Below are 12,166 nucleotides of genomic sequence, written 5' to 3'. Positions count from 1 at the left end.
GACCTCTGCTTTCAACCAACAATGTATAGTCTTTTCTGGAAGGATGAGAAACAGGAAAGATATAAACAAACAGGAACGATATAGTCTTTCATCCAAGAAGTTAGTTCAAGAATGAATGTCATAGGTAGATTCCCAGAGCAATACAAATTTCCTTTTTCTGAAATTTAGTTGTCAGTTCCAAAAAACAGGAATATATGAATTAGGTTCAGTACTTAGGTCGGTCCAAGCAGCTCTGGAATTAAAACCAGAAATGTTTTGTTGGCTATTTGAAAGGGAGTACAATATATATTTAATTTTACACATGTTAGCAGCTGCTGGAATTGTGTTTGCACAACAGTGGAAAAACAGAGATACGAAAATGAATAAATATTACAATATGCAGGAATAAATAAATTGACAATTAAAATCAAGAAGGCTTTGAATACTTTTTCACGGATTTGTTTTAGCAATTGCTAACTAACAGAAACAAAAATTAGAAATCCAAAAGTATGAAAGAAAACACCAATTATGTAAGGAAAGGTCACTAAAATGTATAAGGAAATATTATTAGTTCTTGATCATTATTAATGTGTAGATAACTGCGGGACATTACACACCACACCCACACAAACTATGACAGTGCCAGGAAAATACCAAAAAATAAGAACCCCCCCCCCCCCCCAAAGACTGCAAATGAAATCAGTTTTTTTCCCTAACCCTAAGGACAGGAAAGACAAAGCCACTGGAATAAAAACCATCAAGGCATTGTGGGAAATTATAAAGGACAGTGCCAGGAAGCTCACAGAACCAGCAACCACCTCACAATTACCTAAACAATCAGGGTGAAACACACTAAATCTGGCAAAGCTGCCTTGCACCAACCTGGCCTGCCCATAGAAAAGCAGCCACTTTGAGACTCATAAACCTGGTCTGAACACTTAAAAGCAACATATTGCATCACAAAGAAAACATTTGCAAAAAGGAATAACATTTCTTGTAGTAAATATATTTTATAAACAATTAAAAAATAAAAATTCCCTAAAAATAATTTAAAAAAAAGATATTCTATAAATTAAAAAATCCTTAAAAACAATTGTTAAGTATTCTGCACACAATAATTTATACTGTAACCATTTCAAGATATTCTATACACAATAAATTGAAGTAAACCATTTTAAAATATTCTATACTCAATACTTTTAAGTAAAATGGTAAAATTTTAATTTATTTTGGATAGAATCTTTTTTTAAATAGTCTAAGACAATTTTAAAAAAAGAATCCACATAAAATAAATTGAAATAAACCATTTTAAAATATTCTATACTCAATACTTTTAAGTAAAACGAGTTTAAAAAATTCTATGCACAATAAATAAAATATTCTTTAAAAAAACATTAAAAGAATAAAAGGAAAAAAAACTGGGTCACTTACCAGCAGGCAGAATCAGCAGTTCTCTGATGCGATGGATGCAGCAGGGAGCAGGCAGGCAACAATGCAGCAGGACAGGTAAACTTACCCGACTGGAGGCCCGGTTGTCGGTTAGCTAGGCACGAAGCCTGGCAGGCTTAGCCAGCCAGGTGAGGCTGGAGGGGGGGGGGGGCTTTCGGCTGCATGGCGTATGCCAGCTTGCGGCTTTCGCAAGGCAAGGCCTGAAGGCCTTCCCTCGCGAAAGCTAGCCCGCCACCGCCACCCACCCGCTTTCGGCCGCGTGCGAAAGCCACCACTGGCACCAGCGCCGACCAGCGCCTTTCAGCCATGCTGCATACACCAGCTCGCAGCTTTCGTGAGGCAAGGCCTGGAAGGCCTTCCCTTGTGAAAGCCGCGAGCTGGCATAAGCTAGCCTCCTGCCGCCACCGCCCCCCGCACTTAGTTGCTTACCTGAGGGAAGCAGCAAGCTGCTGGAAGGCGAAACGAAGGGAGGACCGATCAGCAAGCGCAATGCGACAGCTGCTCGGGAACGAGAAAGACTCTGGTGCCACACTTTTAAATGGGTCGCCTCCAGTCCGCTCACTGATTGGCTGGACTCCAGCAATCAGTGAGCGGCGGGCTGGGCTAGTTTAGTGCAGACGGGTGGGAGAGCGAGCGAGCTGTGACGGGACGGCCAGGGCGAGCGAGCGACAGGGGCAGGCGTTCCGGAAGTTACTTCTGCATCCACCGGTCAAAGTTCCTCTTACCAGATTGGTAAATTTCACCAACTGGTTCTCCCGAGCTGGGGCGAACTGGCACAAACCCACCACTGACAAGTATTTTTGTTATAAGATTTGTATAAGATTTCCTCTTCATTTTGAAAACGTGTGTGAGAAGCAACAAAGTCCTCTTAGTTTCAACAGTACCCTAATATATTTGTAAATTTGGTTGTATGTTATTTACATATTGCCAATAATGCCTTAAATTGTGTATCTTTTAATATCCATGCAACACTCAGGAACGTGTGAGCTTTATAAATGTTAAATAGTAACTGCAAATATTTATAGTTCTTGAAACTTGTAGTAACATTTGTAATCTGAAAATCAATATCCGCTAAATTTCATATAAAGATGTGAAATTAATCCGTTTCAAGTCTTTCAATGTGAATTCATCACCATTGTAACTGAGTCCATCCACATGGCTGCTGGTTGTCTCTTCTCTTTTCTTCTACCTGGTCCCAGCATTTGAGCTGAGTCTTCATAATGTGTCCAAAATAGAATAATTTGAGCTCCGTCATTTGTGCCCTGAGTAAGAAGTCTGGATTTATTTTTTTGATAAGATTCTTTGATAAGAAAGATAAGAAGCCACTGGCTTGTTTTCTTGGCTGTCCTCTGTATTCTCGGGAATCTTCTCCAACCCCAAAGTTCAAAAATATAAATATGTTTCCTATTTTGCTTCATTAGAGCCCTTCCTTGAATTATTACAGGGTTGCATGTATTGTAGGCATCGACAACTCACAGCATTTGAGTAGATTTTTCATGACTGCTCTACCAAGTGCTGCTCTGCTGCACATTTCTTGACTGCTTGTTCTCTACTGTTGATGGCTGATCCTAGAAACATTCTCTCATTTCATAATGAGCTTTGTCAGTTCTAAGGTTGGTTGGTTGGTTGTTGTATCTGTTGTCATTAGTTTGACCGTCTTTTATTATGAAAGTTTGCAGATCCTTTTCATTTTCAACTTTCAGATACTGTCATCAGCATGTAGTGTATGTTGTTATTGTTTCATCCTCCAATTATAAAACTATCATAATCTTCTTCCCCTTAATACATCTTCACCATATGGCCTTGCTTCATTTCTTTACCAAGCTGGAGCTCTGTTTGAATATGTTCTGTCTGTCCTATGGTTTCCTGACCTATATATAGATTTCTCATGAGGCCAATAAGATGTTCATAAGGCCTTAAAAAAAGATTTTTCATTTTATACGTTAAATTTAAATATAATTACATGATAATTCCTTTTATTTTTGTCCCTAGATAGTACATGCAAGTTCAGCACAGTACTAATGCTGCTAGGGTTTCATGTGAATATGTCTTAGGACAAATGCATGTTGTACATTTTTATTTAAAGATCTGTTGGGGTCAAATTATACTTAGCAACTGAACTCACAACTTGCTAGTGTTGTTAAAAATAACTTCCATCCTGTTTTACTTTTGATCAGGGGAGGTTATCAGGAGGAGGAGGAGGACGGGAGTAGCTTCTTGTTGCTTTGCTGCAGCTTTCCCACACTGTTTATTCTTTAAATGTTCCATTTCAATATTTTTTCTTTTGAGCTAGAGAGCTTTCTGTGTCAAGTTTCTTTGACCAGTTTATTAAGGTCATAGAGATATTTTGGGTAGAAACAAAGGTGCTTTGGGGAAGCATATTTCCCACTATTTTGAAACTGAAGCTGCATAAAACTTTTCATATTATTAAATAGGCTTATAGCAATTCATTTTTAAAAAATGATTTTCAACCCATTGAGACCCTTATTTCCTCAACCCCCTGTGATATGAACCTATCAGTTGCTATCATTCTACAAATATTCTGGCAAACGTTTTTTTTCTCCCAAGTGAAAAACTATATTAGAGAGATGTGGCACCTTATGCAAATCATGGATTCCATTTAGCTTGCTAGATCACATTTAAATGGGCTTCACTTATTATATCAGTGGGAAGTTGGCATATTGAATATGCATAACATTGTACAAAATTCAGAATTGAACAGAAGTAAGAACTAGTTTACTCGCTTTAGGGGGAATATTAGTAACATTTTAGAATGTTAGTTTTTAATCCCTAGAGGAAGAGTTTTCTTGTATATAAATAGAAACGTGAAAAAGTAAGTGAAATATTGAAATATTTAACTTTTCAGGTTACATATTTCAATATAGATGTATTTGTATAATATAGCAAATATGCACCGTTTCCATTGTATAGACAATTATGATATTTAAATAAACCTACATGGAAATTTTGTATGTGGAAAAAAGTAAGTACCATATTTTTTGGAGTATAAGGCGCACATTAGTTTTTAGGGAGGAAAATAAGGGGGAAAATATTCTGCCTACCAGCATCCATTGGAATTCATCTGGCTAGCATCCTTGCAGCAAACAGCAAACAGCCTGGTCAGCTTCAGCATGTTATTGCAGTCTGATTCAGCACAAGCAGCTGAATGGCGGGTGGATCAGCCTCCTGGAATACCCCCAATCATCTTTTCCAGGCTGCAGGGATCGCTACAGCCCATCACCACTTCCGCACATCACGTTTTTGGCCTCTGGCGTTGCATTTTCGGCCAGTTCTGGGAGGTGGTGATTGGCGGCGATGTGCTGTGGTGATCCCCGCAGCCTGGAACGGGTCTAAAATGGAGTGTGGGGAGACTGAAAAAACGATGCATCCATAGCTAGAAAAATTCTGCATGGAGAAGTGGGAAAAAAAATACTTCTCAGTCAGTGCCAGGTTGTTTCTACTATAGGGAGCAACAGCAGGTATTCGAGCAAAGATTATCCTTATTTTATGCATTGAAGGAAATGGCATATCTCATTTAATTTTTTGTTCAATAATTTAATTTCAAAGACAGTTTTTATATTTTGTTCAATTACATTTTCTTTATTTACTGTTTGAAAATAGAATATTGATATGCCCACATATCTTTAAAAAGAAAAAAACCACCTTTACACAGAATGATTTTACTTTTTTACATGATTGTAGCTTTATTAAATTGCTACTTAGCCAATGATAATGTTGAAATAATTTTGGAAATCTGATCTATAATCTATACAAATCTCTTCATAGAAAGTCATTTTTTCTTCTGTTCAGTCGTGTCCCCGTGATTTTGTTGCCAAGGTTTTTCAGAAGTAATTTGCTATTGTTTCCTTTCTCCTACTCCAGAAAGTAACTGACCCAAGATCACCCACCTGGCTTTTATGCTTGAGGCTGACTAGAACTCACAGTGTTCTGGTTTCTAGCTTAATGCCTTAGCTCCTACACCAACCTGGCTCTCATAGAAAGTCATACAGGACCCCTAAAAATAGTTTTTTTAAATTCCTAGGAAGCATCTATCATTTCAAAATCTACAAGAACATGTAGAGCAATTATTAACAGAAAATGCCAGCTCAGAAGATGGTCAAGGTAGGTATCTGATTACTATGAATAATCATTGTTACAATGTTCATCTTTGCAAAAATTCTGTTGAACATTGTGCATCCTTTTTTGAGTATTGCAAAACTTTCATGGATAGTTTTATTGTTATTTCTATTAAAATACATGTTAAAATATGGTTATTAACTATAACACTTCCTTTCTAAAATTCATTTCTGCTAGAAAATTGCATATATATTGCCTGTCATTTGATTTCTTGCTGATTTCCACAGTTTTCTCATTATACTTCCTGCAATTTTGTTTCAGATCAAACTGTAGATGGCAGACTCGGTCCTTCAACTGTAGTGCTGGATCATACTAGTGGCTTTGAAGGACTCCTTCTTGTTGATGATGATCTGCTTGGAGTGAGTGTGAAATATTTAATTTGATAATAATATTTGCTGTAGATGTAGGAAAAAAATCTTCCCTCCTTCCTTTCATAGGTAAACTGTTTGTCAGCATTGATAAGGGTTAACATTAATTTGAGATCCCATGTAGCAAAACACCTATAACTGTAGATTTCTATTCTAATTTAAAATAAAGAGTCTTGTTTCCCCACCACCACCACCCCAATTTATGTTAAAATGTCACATTCATAAAAGTTTTGCTTGCTGCCGATGTAATCAAGTGGTGTGATATCCTTAGTGTCAAGGTTTTGATTGTGGCCTGGGTACATAAATTGGTAACTGTCAACCACTGATCGAAAAGCTTAATCCATTTGGCAGGAAAAAAACACAAGACAGCTGAAATAAATAGATATAATCAATTGGTTCCTGTATTATTCTTCCAGAAAACCATACCTGCTGTCTATTTTATGATATTCCCTGTTATTTCTTTACTAAAATATTTACTTTGCATGTTGCCTTTCCATTTCCTTAGCATAGTTAAGTTAATGAAAATAAGCTGTTACGTATTAATTCTTTAATTTAAAATATATTCATTTTAAATTTAAATAATCCTAAAGTTTTGATTAACAAGTTGAAAGGCATAACAATTAAATAGAGTTCTTTTTTCTAGTGGTGAAATATTTGCATTGGGTATATCCTATTTAATCATGTATTGACTGCATATTATTATAAACACAACAATTTGAAATCATAGTGGCCAGTTCTTTAGCAAGTGGCCTTCATATGCATTAAGTTTGTATTATTTGTTTAAATTTGCTTATTTATACAGAGTTGCTTTGAATAGTGGATTGGTAGCATATAAATTTAATAAGTAAAGAAATGTATTTAATTTATTATTAGTATTAATTAGATTTGTTAAAGCCACAAGACTCCAAAAAGATTCTGGGCAGTTTGCAAAATATCAAATACATAATTAAAACACAGTCAAAAGCATAACAAACATGGCTAGACAACGCAATAATAATAACTGCAAAAAAACCACAACAGGAACTCCACTAACACACGGACCTCAAGCTGTCCTGAGAGCAAAGCTAAGGGAGTTCTGGAACATTTGGAGAGTGGGAGCAATTTGTCTCTTGGTGGGGATGCTATTCCAATGGGCAGGGGCTATGACAGAGAAGATAGGTTTCCCCAGTCCCACAACATGACAATATTTAATTGAAGGCAGCTAGAACTCATCTACTCTACCTAAATGCTTTAGTGGTCACAATAACTGGAGTCAGGCAGGTATTCTTTGTTGCTCTCCACTTAAACTGTTCTTTCCCATTAGTTTCTACTGTTTGTGTGTGCTGTTGATAATCTTTTTTATGTACTTGAAGGTTTTATTTGAGAATTTTCTTGCCACTCATGTTGCTCACTAGATTCAGTTTCTTAGTTGGGGAAGAAGAAGCAAATCCACCTCCCTACTGAATCTATCAATTAATGTAGTCATGTACCACTTATATTGCCAATCCAGGCAGTCAGTTTAGCTGCCCTGAAAACAGAGGGCGTTATCACTCTTTCTTTATTTCATTGATTACTCTTGGTTTTGATGTTGGCTCTTAGAATCACATCTGAACCATCTATATGCACTTGTATTTTATTTCTGATGAGCTTTTATGCTATTAGTTCACACTGATTCTTAACCTATTTATATAACTATGTGATTTCATTGTAGTCTAATACATGTTGTGTCATCTGCAGGAGTAGCTTTCTCACATTATCACTAGGTATTTGTTTGGAAAAACATGTGATTAGCAAGGTATTGTATGGACATACATAACCTCATTACTCTTACATCATACTTGCACATCTTATTCTTGGGGAGAGAATTCACTAATAGTTTGAGATTTGGGTCTTTGGAAGTAACAAAATACTTTAACTTTCTCCCAAAATAAAGTACAATGGAAGCCTTGTGACAATCCCTTTTCTTTGTTTCTTATATTAGGTGATTGGGCATAGTAACTTTGGTTCTATTAGAGCTACTACCTGTGTATATAAAGGTAAGAATAAAGTAGAGTAACCTTGGAAAGATACTGGTTTAAGTTGGAAGACAGATGTAGCAAACAAATTAAAATCAGGATTTATTCTCCAGTTAACTTCTGGCTTGAATTTTTGTATTACCAATATCTTAGCTATTTTGCAAGAAATGTTTGACAATGAAGTATTACTACCCCAAAATTATTTTTATTGTAGAGTTAATAAATAATGCTTATAAAAGCAAGAGATTTTGGAAAAGGAAGAATGGATTTACGTTTTGAATTCCTTTGAATCATGAACCCTTAGAATTTTTTTAAGTGTTTGTGATACTTGACAAGTAATTGCAATCTAAACCATGTAAATAGAACTTTGCTGCATGTCACTTACATTTCCTTTTAGGTAAATGGATCTATGAGGTACTGATTTCATCCCAAGGTCTCATGCAGATTGGCTGGTGCACTCTCAATTGTCGTTTCAATCAAGAGGTAATGTTACAGCATTGCATACACTGTATTGCCACTTTTTCTAAATATTATCAAACAATCACTTGTATTTCAAAGTCTGGGGCAGTATTGAGAAATCTATTTATGGGCGTTTACCCAATTTTGAAATCTGTAATTCTTGTTATTTCTTAATATTTTTTCATATGGCACTGACAATAATTTATAGAAAGAGAATCATCATTGTGACAAAATATTTGTAAAACATTAATGACAAGTGATGGAATATTTCAGCCTTAAGCTAACATTTCTACTCTTGTTCTGAACATTTTATGCTTGTAAACAAAAGGGAAATAAAGCTTAAAACATATTTTAAGCATCTTACCTCTTAAGGGGGATACTGACAAAAGATTATTGAAAAAGTCCGGTATGAGAATACAAAATAGGATAGTAATCTAAATAATTTTAGTTACAGTTTGTTCTTGGTTCTTACAAAGGAAGGAGTTGGGGACACACCAGATTCATATGCTTACGATGGGAATCGAGTGCGCAAGTGGAATGTGACTACAACTAACTATGGGAAAGTAAGTATCCCTAATTATTTTACTTGGAAAGTAGCAGTTGAGTCTGAATAAATAGCTGTCTTCATTCCATATTGCAGAACAGAAGGCTATAGCTTATTATACTTTTTAGATTGGAGAGGAAAGAAGATTGGGCTATGGAATGCGATATGAAGCAGAAAGATAATGTAATCAATGAGTAATTAATGAATAAATTTGAAAATAACCTTGAGAGAATGCTGTTTACATGTTTTCAGAAAAAAACCTTTTCTTCTTCCAGTCTTGGGCAGCAGGAGACATTGTCAGCTGTTTAATAAACCTTGATGAGGGAAACATTTCTTTCTGTTTGTAAGTATTGTGTTCAACATCTCCTGGGTATCACTTGCTACTGCAGCCTAACAATATTTCAACATCACGTCTCCTATATGTATATTCACTAAAGTCATAAACAATATTGTGACAAAGGTTTTTCCCCACTTTACCATAATATTTCTCAGTAAAGTAGAATTAGTAAAAGGTCATATTGCGCTGCATTCAAGTTTTTTCATAGAAACTTGTACAGATTATTCTTGAGCAGGAATTTGTACTGTATGTTGATAAAATTAGTAAAACCTTTCTTTCATCCCACGTGAAACATGAATTGATATTAAAGTTAAATTTCCACTGGAAGTAATCCATGTGACTGGCAATTCTTATTTGATTCCTGTGAGGCTTCACTGAATAGGCATGTGAGAAGCAGATCTTATTTACTGTAGTTATACATAGTATTGTATCATCTAAAATCTACAGAGAACTGTAGCTGTATAGCAGAATGATCACTGGAATGCTATGTGTGAAGGGCAGTGATAGGTAATATTTAGTGATCAGGAATCATACTTTTTAAAAAAAATATTATGGTTTTATTTGGGCTCTGGACATATAGGAGACATGACCGGTGATATCATTTGAGTTAGTGAGCTAAACTTTTTGGCTTGCATGTTTTGGTTTTCAGGGGCAGGTTTTAAGATGCAAAATTGGAGCCTTTACCTTTGCTGTAAGGTGCAAACCCATTTTGTTCTTTAACTTGGCCATAGGGAAAAAATTGCCTAAACGTTTTATAAAAGTTATACGAGATTGAAAGACAAGGCTTTTGACCCATGATCTTATGGATTTAATAGAAAAAAGAAGTAGAAAACAAGCAAGTTTAGTTACTTGGTCTAATCTTAGCAGTATAATCTGATGGCGATAGTTCTGCCTTCCATTAAATACATGCACATATGCCACTGTACAGCTCTTAAGAAATTTGATATAGATTGATGCAGCAACTAAAAATACCATTGATTCTCTTAATGCAGAACCTCAACTTGCTACTACTGAGAAAACTAAAAATTAAACAATAGTCTAAATGGATTGTTCTGACTGTTTTGCCAAGTGATTACTTTTATGACCAGTGTTATAGAATGGCTTGTTCTTCTGACACATAAGCTTCTGCAGAGAAAATAGCATAGACCTGAATCACTTAGTGGCATTCTGAGACCAAATACAATCTTAGGGCTCTGGCAAGAATTTACCTTTGCAGATAAAATCTAGGTGTGGGTCATATAGCAATGGGTGAGCAAATTCTGCCATTAAGCTTTAGACTCTTTTATATTATTTGTTTCCAATGGGGAAGGAGAAGCTACATAGCTTTAAATATTTCTGCATTTTGTGACAGCCATGTAAATCCTTTATGATCATTTTTCCCCTTCAGGAATGGTGTATCTCTGGGGACAGCTTTCGATAATATTTCAAGAGGCTCTGGCATGGCCTATTTCCCTGCCATCAGTCTGTCATTCAAGGAATCTGTTGCCTTTAACTTTGGTAGCCGTCCACTCCGATATCCTTTAAAAATGTTTTAACCAAACAGTGGAAAAATTTTCCTGAGAAATGTCAATATCTTGAATGTATTATTTTTCCTTATTCATGTTCCCATTAGCTTTTCAGTGATCCATTGAATCTTACAGTTATAATACCTAGAAAAAATACTTTCTTAGTGCATCTTGAACATAGTAAAACTCAGTAAAACTGAAGAATAACCATATAACATTTTTAAATTGAGGAACACCTAGTACTTGAGCTGAAATTTGGACGGGATTTTATCTTGTGCTTTTGATTAAGATGCTGTGCCAGATTCTCCCCCCCCCCCTTCTATGTGGAGTTTTAAGAAAAGAACAGAGACTAGTAAGGATAATGGTAAAATTCATCCTATGTGTTTTCAGTTCCCACCATATGCTCCTTAAGGTGGGAAAATACAAACACTACAGTCTGCACCTAAAATAAACTTGGCAATTAAAAAAATAAGAATAGCAACTATCCAAAAAGAATCCAGAAAAAACCCTGCAGGAAATCTCTTCCTTGCCCACTGCATGATGCAGTCACTCTTGTAAGACATTATTGCTCTCTATGGACTTTGCTCCTCTCCCAGAGAATCAAGGGCTGCCCTTGCCCATTGAAAGCCTTTTTCTGTCCCAGGCATTTAGAAACTTTGGCTCAAAGAAGTAAATTGCTTTCCAGTATATTTCTTAATAATTCCTTACATATCCAGTGGAGGGATATCAGCCCTTACAGGATAAGCCAGCTGCAGATCTGATGAAAGCTCACAAGCTCCTGGGATATCTCAACAATGTTATTAAAATTGATGTTTCGGTAATATCATGTTTTCAATGTTACATTTATATAGACATGTTCTATTAAAAATGCATGGACTTAGTTAAATTTATTTTATTTAGGTGTGTAGAATGTATAAATATTTATGCTACCCAGCAAAGCTCCTTCAGTCACTTTCAAAGAATGAAGTAATAGAACACTCCCAAAACACAACAAAACAGCATTAACATTTTTGCGTAGTGAAAATATATATTCTAAAGGGTTTGAACAAAGAACACTTATTCTGTGTCTTATTTTATGAAGATTAAGCTTTGTTATCTTCAGGTGTATACATGTGTATATCAAAAATTAAAATCAATATGATAAATGCCCCTTTGCTGTACATATTCAGGTCTGTGGAACTATATTTGGAGTTTGAAATATTAGTAAGATGAAAAGGAAATGTCTAAGGTTCAAATTGGATGGGTTTTTTTTTTAGTAGTGAAGAATAATGGGGAAGCATTCTGTCATCCTGTATCTTAATTTATGAAATCTAATGAAATGAAACAAGTAAAATATTCAATTTATATAACTGTCCATTCCACAAAACAGTTCTAGGCATCTTACAGCAAGCTAA

The 12,166-nt window shown here is 35.5% G+C and overlaps 1 protein-coding gene across 3 annotated transcripts in view; it reads left to right on the top strand.

Moving 5' to 3' along the window:
• The window catches only part of RNF123 (ring finger protein 123), a 96,038-nt gene that overhangs the window by 5,224 nt on the left and 78,648 nt on the right, over positions 1-12,166 (top strand). For all 3 annotated transcript variants that reach the window (XM_081937309.1, XM_081937307.1, XM_081937308.1), the window contains exons 4-11: positions 5,471-5,550; positions 5,827-5,924; positions 7,894-7,948; positions 8,325-8,410; positions 8,863-8,949; positions 9,206-9,273; positions 10,655-10,786; positions 11,487-11,589. In XM_081937309.1, coding sequence (XP_081793435.1) covers positions 5,471-5,550; positions 5,827-5,924; positions 7,894-7,948; positions 8,325-8,410; positions 8,863-8,949; positions 9,206-9,273; positions 10,655-10,786; positions 11,487-11,589 — 709 coding nt within the window. The remainder of the gene's footprint in view (positions 1-5,470; positions 5,551-5,826; positions 5,925-7,893; positions 7,949-8,324; positions 8,411-8,862; positions 8,950-9,205; positions 9,274-10,654; positions 10,787-11,486; positions 11,590-12,166) is intronic.

The sequence above is a fragment of the Natrix helvetica genome (genome assembly GCF_964273705.1).
Source record: "Natrix helvetica genome assembly, chromosome: 1".
NCBI classification, from domain to species: Eukaryota; Metazoa; Chordata; class Lepidosauria; order Squamata; family Natricidae; genus Natrix; species Natrix helvetica.
The sequence above is the reverse complement of the archived record's forward strand: the minus strand, read 5'-3'. Positions and strand labels throughout refer to the sequence as shown.